The sequence below is a fragment of the Bos taurus genome, chromosome 11 (genome assembly GCF_002263795.3).
Source record: "Bos taurus isolate L1 Dominette 01449 registration number 42190680 breed Hereford chromosome 11, ARS-UCD2.0, whole genome shotgun sequence".
Classification (NCBI taxonomy): Eukaryota; Metazoa; Chordata; class Mammalia; order Artiodactyla; family Bovidae; genus Bos; species Bos taurus.
Genome location: NC_037338.1, coordinates 1,791,431 through 1,807,311, shown reverse-complemented (window position 1 = coordinate 1,807,311; position 15,881 = coordinate 1,791,431). Strand labels below are relative to the sequence as shown.

Sequence of the window (15,881 nt, the reverse complement as noted above, 5' to 3'; positions counted from 1 at the left end):
TTTACCGCTGAGCCACCAGGGAAACCATTCTTACTGAAGCGGAAATGATGCCACAAACCCAAACGCTGGAGCCAGATGTGGCATCTCGGGGCAGCTGCCCGTGAAGCAAGGCTGGGTGTGCTGGGCCTTGGACTCTCCACGGGTTGGGGGCGTGGGGTCTCAGTACAGCTGCTGTTGGGACCTGTGCCGTGGTGTCCAGCCCCAGTGGTGAGGCCACAAAAGAGACGAGCTCCAGGCGTCACACTGTAGAAACCACTTTTATTTGGATGCGACTGCTCAGGAAATACCGAACATCCCACACAGATGACGGGCCAGAAAGTCACAGATGAATGGTGACTTTTCAAGCTATGGGGTGATTAGAAGGTGAGCCGTCAAGGCATGAAGCCAATTTTCTCTCTGGTGATCTCCAGGCCTTCCTGACCCTCTCTCCCCCAGGAGCAGAAAAAAGTTGATCCAAAACTGTAAGCCCTCGAACCGGCTCAGACAAATCACTCCCACATAATAACTTATTGCATTTCAAAATGGCAGCAGGTCCACGCAGCTGGGGGCTGAGCACTGACTCTCCTCAGAGACTGAGCCAGACAGACGCCTGGACCCCCAGCACGGGGCCAGAACTGTCCGACAGCACAGCCTTCCTTTGAAAACAGTTCAGCGGGGGATCCAGCCCGTGGTTTACGTTTCTCTGTGTCTTTTCTTTGAGAATGCCCTGGAACACATGCCTTAGCACATCCCGGCCCCGGGAAGCCCTCCGCTGCAGGAGGCTGGCTGGACAGTCCAGGCCCCACCCAGCTGGACCACTGTGGGGAGGAGGCTCGCGAAAGAGCAGGGACCCTGGGATGGGGTCCTTTCCAGCCTCCTTGATATCCTCTGTGTGACCGGAGCCCAGAGGAGAATCCTGGCATGTAATGTCCTTCTTGCTTCCTTGATGGTCTTTTCTGAGGGACAAGGAGTGGGTCCCGCAGGCCTGAAGTTCTCTGAGCAGCCTGACTTACTGAGAATCGGAAAAATGGGTTGTAGCCTTCCCTGTCCGACCCCTCCTCCCCTCCCTGGTCTTGGTATATAACAATTTTGCGGTCAGTCCCTTATTTTCCCCACAAATCTACCCTCAGATTTCCCTTGGCTCCTACAACTGTAGAGGAAAGAGGAAGGGGGCATGAATTGGAGTCAGGCAGTGTGGGAGGGGGTAGCGGGTTTGTACACCACTGCACCGAAGAGGCAGGATCCCGGGACAGGAGCAAGGTCTGTGGTTCTTCAGAACCGAAGGCGTTGACAGCACCATTTTGATTTTAAAGAAATAATGAAGGTTCTCATCAGTCAGCTGTGGGGACCCTCGTTGCCGAGGCAGATCCCCAAACAGGCAAGATGGTGGTAGACCTGGAATTTTCCACATGAGATGTTAGTTTTCTAGAAGAGCGAGGGTCATTGTCAGATAATCCCAAGAGACAATTACTTTCCCTGGGCCAAACAAAACAAAATGAAACAGCAACAAAGTCCTCCCCCCACCAGCCTTTTCATATTCATCACAATGAATTAAAATGTCCAAGCAGATCTGCCAGCGTGTGATTTCATCGCTCAGTCTGAAAAGATGGTCTGTGGATCCCGTGATGTCATCGTTGGTAAGCTGTTTATCATCCAGATGGCGAAGGCTGAACACCAGTTTTGGAAGCTGACACTCCTGGTTTTGAAAGAGCATCTTCCACGTCGGCTGGTCCCCTGCTTCTTCAGTGGTAATAGATACTGAAGGCATGCAGGATGTAGAGCAAGGTGGTGACGAAGGCAAAGAACTGGAAAAGCCAGGGAGTTACTGCCTTAGAGATGCTGGCAGTCACTACCTGCTCCCAACCCCACACAGGCCCACGGCAGCCTGGATGGCCCTTGTTTTGACCCTGCTTCACCCACTGTCTGCCAGAGCCCTGCCTGGCCTGAGGGCAGCAGCCACGGGGCAGCCCCTCCACCCCCTCGTCCCATGGTGGCTGTGCAGCAGGACTCTCGCCTGCAGACCTGGGCCCCTCTACCTGTCAAAAAGTGGGCCCGTCTCCACGCCCGCCTTGGGTGCCCTCGCCTCTTTCTGGTCACTCTCCCCTTCCTCCACCTTCAGCCACAGTCTGTGCTCAAACGACAGTTGCACTCACAGGTCCAGAACTCAATTCTAAGTACCACCTCTTAGATCTTCAGAGGCTCAGAGGCCCCACAAGCTCTCTGGTCAAACTGAACTCCTGAGATTCCCTCACAAGCCCAGTTGATCCCAGGATCCTCATCTCGTCCAGCTAGTCAAGCCCAAAACCTGTGCTCCCCCCGACCCCTCCCTACCCCACAGCCATGTCCAAAGATACCCCACTGCACTGTCTAATGATCTCTCAGTCCAGCGGAGGACTCCATCTTCACTTTGCCCCACCCTGTCCAATCACACTCTGTTTCATTCATTCATTCAACACATATCTTGTAAGCATCTGCTATGGGCTTCCTCGGTGGCTCAGTGGTAAAGAATCTGCCTGCAGTGCAGGAGACGCAAGAGAAGCAGAAGACGCAGGTTCAGTCCCTGGGTTGGGAAGATCCCCTGGAGGAAGGCATAGAAGCCCCCTCCAGTATTCTTGCCTGGAGAATCCCATGGAGAGAAGAGCCTGGCGGGCTAGGGTCCATGGGGTCGCAAAGAGTCGAACAAGACTGAAGCGACTTAGCATGAGCATGCATGCTTCAAGCACAACCATGGATCTAATGGTGAACAAAAATTCAAAAATTCCTATCCTCATGGAACTTGCATTTTAGTGGCACATGCATAAAAGACCCAAGATAAACCAGGAGAGAAGTAGGAGCTTCTACTCTGAGCGGGGCTGAGTGGCGGCCTCACCGAGAGGTGACAAGTGAGAAGAGAACAGAAGGAGGTGAGGGAGCCGGGAGCTGAGGCCCAAGTGAGAGGGATCCAGGGACAACAAGGAGGCTGGTGTGACGGGGCCCTGAGCAGGGCGAGCAGCACCCCGAGTGGCGGGAGGCAGAGTGGTGCTGGGCTGGGGGGCAAGGAGGCAGACAAGCAGGAAAGGCATCCTGGAGGGTCACTGCGTTGGCCTGGTATCTTTCTGACAAGGACGGCAGCACCCCATATCACACCCCCTCCTGCTGCTGCCCGATCCCTGGGGAGCCCGACTGACACAGGACTTTTCTGGCCACAGAGACTGGAGCTGATGGGCTGGGACCCAGCCTGGGCCTTAGATCTTCCTGAGAAGGAGTGAGGAGGGTTAGGAGCACTTGTGGGCACACAGATGCACACTGCCGGTCATGTGAGCCACCTGCCACCTGAGGGCGCCATCCCCCCAAGAGAGGGAAGCAGCCACACTCCGCCTGGAAAGGCCGTCGGGCAGGCAGGCAGTGAGCCCGAGGTCCAGAAGTCCTGCTCGGCCCACACCTCGTCTGGACCACCTTGCCTTGGATTGCATCGGCCAATATGTAACCTCGTGGATGTCTGTCACTGAAATAGAAGGACGCAGGAACTTGAGCCGTGATGAGCAATTGAGCTCCATTCCATCAGCAAAGGGAGCCACTGAAGGATTTTCTTTCTTCATTTTTAAAATAAATTTTTATGTGGACCATTTTGAAAAATCTTTAGTTAATTTGTTACAATATTGCTTCTATTGTTTATGTTCTGGTTTTGGGGCCATGAGGTATGATGGTCTTAGCTCCCCGACCAGGGATTGAACCCACGCCCCCTGCCTTGGAAGGTGAAGTCTTAGCCACTGGATTGCCAGGGAAGTCCTAAGGATTTTCAATAAGAGATGTGCATTTTGGAAAATTTATGTTTTGGAAAAACATATTCTGAGGGCAGCGTAGTTGGTATGAGTGAAGTGTTAGTCCCTTGGTCATCTCCAACTCTTTGCGGCCCCATGGACTGCCAGGCTCCTCTGTCCTGGAATTCTCCAGGCAAGGATACTGGAGTTGATAGACATGCCCTTCTCCAGGGGATCTTCCTGACCCAGGGATTGAACCCGGGTCTTCCTGCATTGAAGGCAGATTCTTTACTGTCTGAGCCACCAGGAGGAGAGATGACACCTGCACGAGGGCTTGGCACCCTGTGAGCTTGGGTGCCACCCAAGCTGACTGCCAGTACATCTGCATGCGCGCACGCGCTCTCTCACACACACACACACACCCCCTCCCATCCCGCAAGACTCCTCCAGTCTGAGGATATAGGGTCATCTGTTCCAGAGGAGACAGAATCGAGCCCCTGGCTCTCCCCCCCGGTGGCGCCTGCCATGATCTTTCCCCGCACTCACCGAGGCCGCAGTATTTATATAGTAGTTTTTCAGGTCCTGGGTCTCCGACACGATGGTGGCGTGCACTTGTAACACGGCGGCGCTCATGTACAGGATGCCCGTGGTCCCGTGATACAGGCTGTCCTGGAAAGATGCAGCAGAGGCCATGGCCACTGTCACACGGGCACGCAAGCAGGTAACGCCTTCTCCTCTGACTCAGCCCCTGGGCAGAGGGGGCCAAAGAGACAAGCCTGCTCCCGAAACTCCTGCTTTTTCCTTTCGCAGTGTTTCGAGTGAAATTTCTATGTCGTGAGCAATAGTGGATTAAATAAATGGCAATACCAGTATGAACCAAGATTTATTGAGTGCTTCTTCCCGGTCAAAGTGTAGGCTAAATCTTTTCCTCGTTTATCTCATTTAACCTTGTGAACTATGAGGTCAGTTCTATTTATCGTTAATGCCATTTTGAGGAAATAGAAGTCCAAGGTTAAAGTCAATGACCACAGGCTGAGCCAGGATTTGAAACCAGGCCACATTACCACCAAGCCTGTGCTCCCCAGCTGTTAGTGCTATGAAGGCCTGCTGTTTGCTGGGTGCTTTCCTAACTGTATATACTTGTGTCATTAAATCTTCACAGCTGATTTCATAAGGCAGCTACTAGTAACATGCCCACTTTAAAGATGAGAAAACCGAGGCTTAGCTGACACATGGCAGAGTCAGGCTAATCTGACTCTAGGTTCCATCCATCGTTGAACCTTTATGCTAAACTCTCAGCAGTGTCCTTTAACATCATAAGAATACCATAGTATTCTGGAAGGAATGTCGTAAGGCAAATTGGCATTTTGCAACCCCTAAAGAATATTCATCAGAAGATGAAAGAGGACATTGGAGAAAAGAGTGATGGGGTAAGGTTGTCACAGTGAAAGAAGGACCCCCAGTCACCATGTGTGACGTGACTTGGAGACGCTTACGAAGCATCCTTGCCAGAAAGGTTTAACCCATTTCAGTTTAGCCTTTAGATGCGAACTTCTGGCTTACAGAAAATTCAGGGACCAGAGGAGCAAATCACACCAGGAAGAAGCAAACAAATCAAAATGTGGGCCCTTCTACAGCAGCGGTCCCCAGCCTTTTCGGCAGCAGGGACTGGTTTTGTGAAAGACAATTTCTTTTCATGGACCGTGGGTGGGGTTGGTTTCAAGATAATTCAAGTACATTATATTAACTGTGCAATTTATCTCTATTATTATTACATCAGCTCCACCTCAGATCATCAGACATTAGATCCCAGAGGTGGGGGACCCCTGGTCTACAGGAAAGCTGACCACCCAGTTTTTTCACCAGCAGGGAGAACCATGATAGTAAGAGTGTAATAGGCAGGAAGGCCAGGGGTCTCCAAATGGAGGAAATAAGCTGTAAGTGTCAGACAGTTGAAAGCAATGGCACCCCACTCCAGTACTCTTCCCTGGAAAATTCCATGGACGGAGGAGCCTGGTGGGCTGCAGTCCATGGGGTCGCTAAGAGTCGGACACGACTGAATGACTTCACTTTCACTTTTCACTTTCATGCATTGGAGAAGGAAATGGCAACCCACTCCAGTGTTCTTGCCTGGAAGAATCCCAGGGATGGGGGAGCCTGGTGCAGCAGCAGTAAGCGGCAGGAGGAAACAAACAAGTGTTAGGTTTTTTCCCCCTTCTCTATACAAATTTAAAAAGAGGTTTCTCTTAAAATTCTCTGCTGCCATGAAGATACCAGGCTCCACCTGAACTTAACTTTTCTCAAACCTGGAGCTAAGCAATGCGTGTTTCTCCTGGAAATGTTTGTCTTAAGCTATGTTAATGAGCTATGTATTTACCCTAGACTCTGTCTTCAAGTCGGTTCTGCCTAAGACTCAGAACCAACTAGACAAACCAGAATGTTTTACTCATGCAAATGTTCTCTTAAGCTATGTTAATGAGACTGTTTTTGCTTGGAAACCTGCCTTTCTTCAAGAGTCATGTCAATCATTTTACGGCCTGGGACAACTCACCTTGGGCCAATGTTATCTCAAAATGCATGTTGTGGGTGAGGGGCCTGGTGCCAGTCTCTGAGTTTTGAGACATCTCCTTTCTCTAATTTCTTTCTGCTGATAGGTATATAACATACCACTTAAAGGCTTGCAGGGGGCACTCTTTCTGCCCCCTTCTGATGTCTATGTCAGAAGCGTTCTCTATCTCTTTTATACTTTAATAAAGCTTTATTACCGGAGAAGGCCCACTCCAGTATACTTGCCCGGAAAATCCCATGGATGGAGGAGCCTGGTAGGCTGCAGTCCATGGGGTCGCTGAGGGTTGGACACGACTGAGCGACTTCCCTTTCACTTTTCACTTTCATGCATTGGAGAAGGAAATGGCAACCCACTCCAGTGTTCTTGCCTGGAGAATCCCAGGGACAGAGGAGCCTGGTGGGCTGCCGTCTAGGGGGTCGCACAGAGTCGGACACGACTGAAGCGACTTAGCAGCAGCAGCAGCAAAGCTTTATTACACAAAAGTTCTGAGCGATCAAGCCTCGTCACTGGCCCCGGATTGAATTCTTCTCCCCCGGAGGCCAAGAATCCTGGTGTGTTTCGTGGTTCGGCAACCACCTACTGAAAAATAGATTAAAGGTACTCAAGAGTCACCACTGCCAAGTGCAAGTGGGCCTGTGAGGACCCTGATCAAACAGGCCTGTGAGGACCCTGATCAAACAGGCCTGTGAGGACCCTGAATCAAACAGGCCTGTGAGGACCCTGATCAAACAGGCCTGTGAGGACCCTGATCAAACAGGCCTGTGAGGACTCTGATTCAAACAGGCCTGTGAGGACCCTGATTCAAACTGCAAAAACATATTTCAGTTATAATGGGAAAAAAACTGAAGTCACTCACTTGTGTCGGACTCTTTGCAACTCCATGGACTATAGCCTACCAGGCTCCTCCGTCCATGGGATTTTCCCAGGCAAGAGTACTGGAGTGTGTTGCCATTTCCTTCTCCAGGGAATCTTCCTGACCCCGGGATCCACCTGGGGTCTCCAGCATTGTAGGCAGATGTTTTTACTGTCTGAGCCACCAGGGAAGTGGCTGTGTTATAATGGGGGACAGTTATAATTTTCCAGAACTGTGACCCGTGCCTTTGATGATAATGAGGAATTATCATTAACTTTATGTAAGTTTGATAATGTAAGAAAGCTTGTATAGTTTTTGGAGGCATTCTGCAGTGAAGTGTGTAGAATGGAATGACATGGTGTTGGGGATTTACTTTAAGATTCTTCAGGGGAAAAAAAAGCTAGGTGAAGCAAATGTGATAAAGTCTTGAAAATGCTGGAATCTGGGTTATGGTTACATGAGGATCCATAATATCAATACAATCCTCCCTACTTCTGTTTTGAATTGTTCAATAGAGAAATATTTCCAATGGTTATCAGGATGGTGTGATGACATGAAAAACATTTAATGGATGGCATAATAATAAATGAAAGACTCTATATCTAAAATGATTGCTTCAGTGAGATTTATACATTTTGCATAAAATTTGCCAGGAATAGGGAAGAATGAATCGTGATAGGTGGTTGTGGTTAGACCTTGAGATCAGGGTTATTCTTTTCCTACTATATTTCTTTCAATACCGCTCAAATTATTTTACCATAAATTAAAATTAGAGGGGAAATACGTCAGGGTGTGCTTGCTACGGGAGGAGCTGGGCTGTGCGTATATTACCTACAAAGGGAGGCAGTGGAGGGGAATACAAAGCAGGAGGATTCCGGCAGAGGAATGCTTTTATTCCCATCTAATAGTTGTTGTTGTTTAGTAGCTAAGTTGTGTCTAACGCTGCAACCCCGTGGACTGTACTCCGCCAGGCTCCTCTGTCCATGGGATTTCCCAGGCAGGAATCCTGGAGTGGGCTGCCTTTTCCCTCTCCAGGGGATCTTCTCAACCCAGGGATCGAACCCCTTGTCTCCTGTGTCTCCTGCATTGGCAGATGGATTCTTTACCACTGAAGCCCTCTCTAATAGGTGTTGTTCAGTTGCTAAGTCATGTCCGCCTCCTTGGACTGCAGCATGCCAGGCTCCTCTGTACCTCACTATCACTTGGAGTCTGCTCAAACTCAAGTCCATGAAGGAGGAAACAGACAGAACAGGCTCCACCTTGAAAGCAGGACTCCATGATGGGCCGGACTGTGGACTTTGAGCTCTAGGCCTAGTATCTATGGAAACGACATACCAGTGGAAAACCAGACCCCCGATGAAGGAGCCTCTGGACTCTCACCTCGACTCTCTGTCACCTAAAAGAGTATGGTAATTATCTCTGTAACAGAACCAAGTCGTAAATCCCATTATGCTTTGGGGGTATCGCCACAGGCCTATTGATAAAAGTCCACTGTTTAACTATCTAGGCTTATGACACATGAATCATGGGTTAACTTTGATCGTATCTCTCTTTTACCTTGTCCAGACTAGTTTCAGGGAATTTGGGGAGGTGGGTTTGAGCACGTACACTTAGGGTATGTAAGGTTTTACAGAAACTGGTCGGGGTCCTTGGCTAAGAGGAGACCACCTTGGGCCCACTGGTGTAATAAACTGCTCTCCACTATCTGCATTGTCCTTCTGAGTGAGTTTGTTTCCTGGAACGGGTGGCTACAGCACATTGAGTCGATGATGCCATCCTACTCTTTCATCCTCTGTTGCCCACTTCTCCTCCTGACCCCAGTCTTTCCCAGCATCATGATCTGATAGTAAACACTTTCAGATGAAAGGTTGAGATTCCCTAGGGGCCCACCCCAGGAAGCGGCTCTGGTTCCTCCTCCCACCCGGGTTTGTCCTCAACCACGCCCAGGACGTTGGTCTGGGAGGAGCCTCAGGCCCTGGGACTCTCTCCCTGATTCTTACCAGAATTTTCCAGGACTCATATCTTTTGTAAAATCCAAACACATAAGACAACAGGAGCATCAGGGAGATGAGGAAAGAGGTGAGCGAGACGTACATCACCCATCCTTGTAGCAGCGGGCTTGCTACCTGCGTGGCTGCCACCAGGATCCAGACCCAGACCCCAAATATCTGTAAGAGAAAAGCACAGAAGAAGGTGCTTTAATGGCTGGCACTGAGTGTGATGCTGTTTGCATATTTCCCACCTCTGTCCTCCTCTGGATTTGGTTAAGCACTCTTCAGGGGCTTCCCTGGTGGCTCAGATGGTGAAGAATCTGCCTGCAATTTGGGAGACCCGGGTTCGATCCCTGGATCAGGATGATCCCTTGGAGGAGGGACTGGCTACCCACTCCAGTATTCTTGCCTGGAGAATCTATGGACAGAGGAGCTGGGGGCTACAGTCCGTGGGGTCACTAAGAGTGGAGCACGACTGAGTGACTAACACTTTCACTTTCATTTTTGGTCTTCTACAGTTTGTGCAATGGGGATACAGTGTGTTGAGGTATGGACATTTTTTATTAAATATGCTTGTCTTCATTTTATATTCAATCTGATGATCCCTTTGTCTTGGTCTTGAGAGCCTGATTCTGTGGTTTGTGGCTTCTGTTAATATTCATTCCTGTTCACCTTTTCCCTCCTATATTTGTTGAAGGTTGATTGTGATCATGACTGTAGGCTTAGCTCAGTTCTAAATGATTCTTTTAGAGACTTTCTGTATAAAGGGCTCCACTTACTTCTGTCTGGCTCGGATGAAAGATACACAGCTTTCAGGTCCTGGGACTAGCAGCTCTCATCTTACAGATAAATGACATAGACGCAGATATGGGGCTTCCCAGGTGGCTCAGATGGTAAAGAACCTGCCCGTAATGCAGGAGATCTGGGTTTGATTCCTGGGTCAGGAAGATTCCCTAGAAAAGGGAATAACTGACGACTCCAGTATTCTTGCCTGGGAAATCTCACGGACAGAGGAACCCGGCAGGCTACAGTTCATGGGTTGCAAAAGAGTGGGACTCGACTGAGCGACTAACACTTTCACTTTCAGACATAAATTAGTCACCCCATCCCTTATGGGGCTCCCACTGCTGTTGTCCTAGAGGCAAAAGCACTTTTGAATTTGTGGAGAATTCTCAGGCTTTCCGAAGCGAAAGGCAACAGGAGGAGAAGCCAGAAGAGACCAGGGAGTGGACCACAAGGCAGAACTTCCCAGCCTCCTGCAGGGTTGGAAAGACCCCCGGGAGCCTGGCTGCCTCTCACAGCACACTGCCCCAGGCCTCAACAATCTCCAGGTGAATTGTGGAAGCCCTAAGCTGGACCCGGGACTGCCCATGAGCGAGCTGGGGCCGCCTCGTTCCAAGCAGGAAGAGAGGAACAAGAGCCGCTGTCCTCCTGAGCTGGGCTCTTGCGTGTTGATTGCAGTGACCAGGTGGCCGATGCCAAGGGAGGTGCCAGAGCATGGCTTGGGGGCACCTGCCAAGCACCTTCCCCACCAAGCCATGAGAAATGCCTGAAGATGCTGGCCCACTGCCAGTACCCAAACAATGCTGGTTGTTAGTTGCAATGGCATTCAGGACTTAGTGACTGTGGAACCTATAAAATTTTACACTCACATGAGACCTCTGAGGGCAGAGAATGGTCTGTGCCATTCACCGATGATTCCTGGTGCCCAGCCCAGGGCCTGGAGAAAAGCAGGTAGGGAGGGTGTCAAATAGCATTCTTTGGAATGACTCAGTGATAAACCCATGGGCTTCCTGCTGGTAAAGAGTGCACGTGATGCAGAAGACCCAGGTTCAGTCCCCGAGTGGGAAGATCCCCTGGAGAAGGAAATGGAAACCCACTCCAGTATTCTTGCCTGGAGAATTCCATGGACACAGAAGCCTAGTGGACTACAGTCCACGGGGCTGCAAAGAGTCGGACACAACTTAGCAACTAAAGCACCGCGATGATAAACCCGCCACCACGACCTCTCGTTCACTAGGGGCTTTAGAGTTTATAAAGCGCATTCACAGAGGTGCATTCACACTGGTGGTCCAGCGGCTAAGAGTCCAGCTGGACATTCAGGGGACATGGGTTCCATCCCCGGCCCAGGAAGACCCCACCCACATGTCTGTGTACCTCGACTACTGAGCCCCATCTTTAGAGCCCGCACTCCGCAACAAGTGTAGCCCCCACTTGCTGAAACTAGAGGAAGCCCACACACAGCAATGAAGACCCAGCACCAAAAAAATAAATCTATAAATAAAATGCATTCACTCAGATGGCCTCATTTCATCTGTACAGGAATTCAAACTCCCATGGGCTTTCTACAGAGAGCGGCCACTTGATACCTGCTGCCTCTTACTGCCAGCTTCCCTGCCTCAGCCCTACCAGGCCCATCAGTGCTGGCAAAGGGTCTCCCCACCCCGGCTCCTGCCATCAGAGGCCGCCCTGGGCAGACACTGCCACACGCGCCCCATCTATGTGTCCACACTTCATTCTCAAAGTGTGTGAGACGCTGCCCTCCTGGGGAGCATCTGGAGGAAATGGAAGGAGGGACTGAGGTCTGAGGCCGTGTGGGACATAGAACGGGGCGCTGGTGGGGCTCTCCACCTCACCAGATTTCACGCCCCAAGGTGGGGCCCTGAGCATTTGGGAGAATCTACTCAAATTGCCCCTTCTTCTTGGCATAAAGGTTGCACAATCAGCTTTACGCAAAGGAATGTTATTCACTTTTTATTTCCACACCCTCTATCTTCTGAACATTATAAGGAAACCAAGGCCAAGACCAAACTCCAGGTGAATTTAAAACCAGTGGAGTTTGCTATCCTGTTTCTGTCTCAAGCAGCCTCGGTTGGATTCATTACAGGGAAAACAGTTTTGAATATTTATCTTGACTTTTTTTTCTAAATTTATATTTAGCTTTCCAAATTTGCTTGGCAACCTAAAGCATTCTCTACTTTTAACCCTCGGTTTTTGATATCTCAAGAGCTGGAGATATTTTTAGATGTTGGGGGCTGGCCTTCAACGTGGAAGAAGATTGTATTAAAGCAAGTGTATTTCAAGTACGATTTTGGCAGTCTGTTTCTTAAGAACACAGATTACTCACCTGTGCATTTTCTAAAGGTTGAACTGAAACTGGAAGGGATCACTTAAGGGAGGGTAGAACTTAATAAGTTTATTTATTACTCATTCTTCTCTACAACATGGAGAATAGGCCCCTCACATTTAGAGAGCTGGTTAAAGAGCTAGAGGAGGAGAACTGGGGTAACAGCACCCAGATGCAGTCAGGAGCAATGGCCAATTCCAGATCGGGGCTGGGGAAGCTGACATATCATCAGAGCAGACCGAAAAATATATTCAAAGGCTCTTGGGCTTAGGTCAGAAGGACTCAGAAGGCTGCTGCTGACTAAAGATGGGGCAATTTGACCTTCAAATAAATATAATAACGACTGTGATTGCGCCTAGTCGCTCAGTCTTGTCCGACTCTTTGTGACCTCATAGACTGTAGCCCGCCAGGCTCCCCTGTCCATGGGATTCCCCAGGCAAGAATACTCGAGTGGGTTGCCATTTCCTTCTCCAGGGGATCTTCCTGACCCAGGGATCGAACCTGTGTCTCTTGCATTGGCAGGCGGGTTCTTTACCACTGCACCACCAATGGATTGGACTGTATCAACCAGTTGAAATCCATGAGTTGAAAATGATGCTTTTTAAAAGGTCTACTTTGGTCATTTTTGGAGGATGCTTATTATTTTGGAAGGCAGTTCACCACTATACCGCCAATAATTATTCTTTTGAAAAATGCTTAATAAAGGAAAATAATCATACCAAAGCGTGGCATAAGGGTTAGGCGCTTCTAAAACACATAATTTCCTGAGCCTGAACCCTCAGAGCCACACCCTGAGTCCTGCTACACCTGGGACCATCCGGGGACTTCGAGGAAGCCCCATGGTCTGGATGTTGCCCCAGAGGTGGTGAGGGAGGCTGCATTGTTAAAAATGTCCCAGGTGATGCAGTGAAGACTGAGAAGCCCCAGGGCCCATCCTGTTGCTTCCAGGCTCTTCCACTCCAGTTCATGCACAAGCAGTACTGATGCTTCCGGGTTCAAATCCTAGCTCTGCTAAAGGGGCAGATTATTTAACTCATTTCTGCATCCATGTCCAGTTCATCAAACAGAGGAGGCGGGGAGGACTCCTCTTTCCTGGTTCCTGTGAGCATTAGATGAGTCTCTCACGCACGGGGTGAGTGTTGAGCAGCCACTGTTGGCCGTGTTATTGGCTATAAGGACACGGGAGGGAATCTTCCCTGAGAAAGACCCAGGAGAGGGAAAGTCCAAGGCCAGTCTTCCTGAGGGATAGGAGGTTCACTTCTGGAAGAGCTGGGACACCAATCAGCAAGGAGATGAGATAGCACTGAGGGCCACAGACCCTTCTAAGGAGTTGATGAAAGCTTTGGTCACCTAGAAAAATGTACCTGCATACACGCGTGATTTTATCTACAGATGTGGGGACTCACAGTCCCTCCAAGCCCACCTGCAGCCCCCAGGTTGAAGTCCGTTACCATTTCCAGGATAGATGATGGTGCCATCAGCCAGTCTACTATTTTGACGCTGTTGATCAAGACATTAAATGCATATGCTCTTTGACCCAGGAATTTCACGTTGGGAATTTGTCCTATAGACAACGCATATGCACAAGATGGTGAATGTACAATGTTGTTTATTGAAGCCTGCTGGTTACGGGAAGATAAAGAAGCATCCCAAATGTTTCATCCGGTGTGAGGGGGGGTCACGAAAGCAATTATGTCATACAGTGGAAAACTCAGCAGCCTTCAAAGAGAATGAAAAACTCTGTATATCAGAATAGAACAAACCCTAGAATTGTACAAGGCAGAGAGCAGCGTGCCCAGCGTGCTATGATTTACGTAGAAGAAGAGAACGTATGAGCGTATGTATGTATATATGTGCATCGGTTTGAGTATTTCTGGAATGAGACCCAATAAACCAATCATGCCCTGACCTCCCGGGAGGAGAATTTCTTGGCTCAGAGACAAGATCTTTTAAATGAATCCAAATCACCAACATACACATTGAAAAAGAAAGAAGAAAGACACTGGGCTGGATGATGGGGGCTCACTTCAAAAGTCAAGAGATTTTGCAGCAAGATGAATGGACCTAGAGACTGGCATACTGAGTGAGGTAAGTCAGAAAGAGAAACGCGAATATCATATGATACCACTTATATGTGGACTCTTAAAAATGGTACAACTTATTTACAAAATAGAAATAGAGTCACAGATGTAGAAAAGAAACCTATGGTTACCAAGGGAGAAGGGGGGAGGGAGAAATAAATCGGGAGATTGGGGTTGACACATACGTACTACCATATACGGACAGCTAGCCTGGCGGGCTACAGTCCACAGGGTCGCAGAGTCGGACACGACTGAGCGACTGAGTACAGGGAGCTCTACTCAATACTCTGTAATGACCTATATGGGAAAACAATCTGACAAGAGTGGATATGCTGTGTACAACTGATACACTTGGCTAAGGCAACATTGAAAATCAGCTATACTTCAACAAGCATTTTTGAAAAGATTTTGAATGGGAGAGGCAAGAAGAGGATTGCGTTTCCTTTGGGGAGAGTGGATCCGTCCTAAGAGGACAGAGCAGGAGGGGAGCCAGGGGCCTCCGAGGGGCTAGGGGCAGGGGCTGGGTGCACTGCCACAGGCTGGGAACTTCACTCTGATCGCCTGTGAGGACAGAGCTGCCCTTGCAGTGACCCCGTGTGAAGGGGGAGGAGGGGCTGAAAGACACCAGGCTCAGGGCCGAGCCTGGGTTCCTGGCCGCTGCTGGGAGGCGTGGTCCCGGTGGGGCCGGTCATGGGGTTGGGAGTAGGAGGAGATGCTGGCCATACGATACTCTGGGTGATACCAGTGGCAGGTTTTTCTGCATAGCTGGGTGTTACTTCAGCCTGGCTTGTCCATTCACCACTGACACTGCATTCCTTTCCTTACCACTTGGCTTAATCTTCACAAAGCGTTGGTGGCCCCTCCTCCCCTTCACTGGTACTTAGGTGAACACAAGCTGCAGGAAAAAGGCGAGACTCTTTTTCTGGGACTTCCTGGGACTTCCCTGGCAGTCCAGTTGTTAAGAATCCACCTTGCAATGCAGGGGACGAGGGTTCAATCCCTGGCCAAGGAACTACGATCCCACGTGCCGTGGAGCAAGTAAGCCCACACTGCAGCTACTGAACCTGTGTGCTGCAACGGAAGACCCAACGAGGTCAAATAAAGAAATAAACATTCAAGAAGCAAAAAAGAAAAGGCCAGACTCGAGACAGGGAGGCCCAGGAGGGCAGTGGGGCCAAGTGAACGGGGGGCTCCTGCTCCCTCTGATGGCCCGGGAAGAATGAGCTGAATGAAGAACAAGGTCTGGCTTGTCCACGATGGGAACCAGGACCATTTCGGGGCCCCTTCTGATGCTGAGATGTTTCAAGATGAAGAAAACTATCGTCCCACACGTTCAAGTGGCCACGGCCCACATTGTGTGAGTCCAAGCCCCTTGGCCATTGTTTACCTTCCCCAAATTGTGATAAAATGCACTGAACAAAGTGTGCCATTTTAACTGCTTTTACAGTTCAGTGGCTTCCCTAGGGGCTCACACTGGAAAGAATCTGCCCGCAATGCGGGAGACCTGGGTTCGATACCTGGGTCTGGAAGACCCCCTGAAG

At 49.8% G+C, this 15,881-nt stretch overlaps 1 protein-coding gene across 1 annotated transcript in view; it reads right to left on the bottom strand.

Moving 5' to 3' along the window:
* Window positions 1-241: 241 nt before the first annotated feature.
* The window catches only part of MALL (mal, T cell differentiation protein like), a 32,158-nt gene continuing 16,518 nt past the window's right edge, over window positions 242-15,881 (bottom strand). The window contains exons 2-4 of the mRNA NM_001046115.2: window positions 9,142-9,309; window positions 4,266-4,388; window positions 242-1,784 (exon numbers count right to left, since the gene is read on the bottom strand). Of these exons, the coding sequence (NP_001039580.1) occupies window positions 1,722-1,784; window positions 4,266-4,388; window positions 9,142-9,309 (354 nt within the window). The 3' untranslated portion in view covers window positions 242-1,721. The remainder of the gene's footprint in view (window positions 1,785-4,265; window positions 4,389-9,141; window positions 9,310-15,881) is intronic.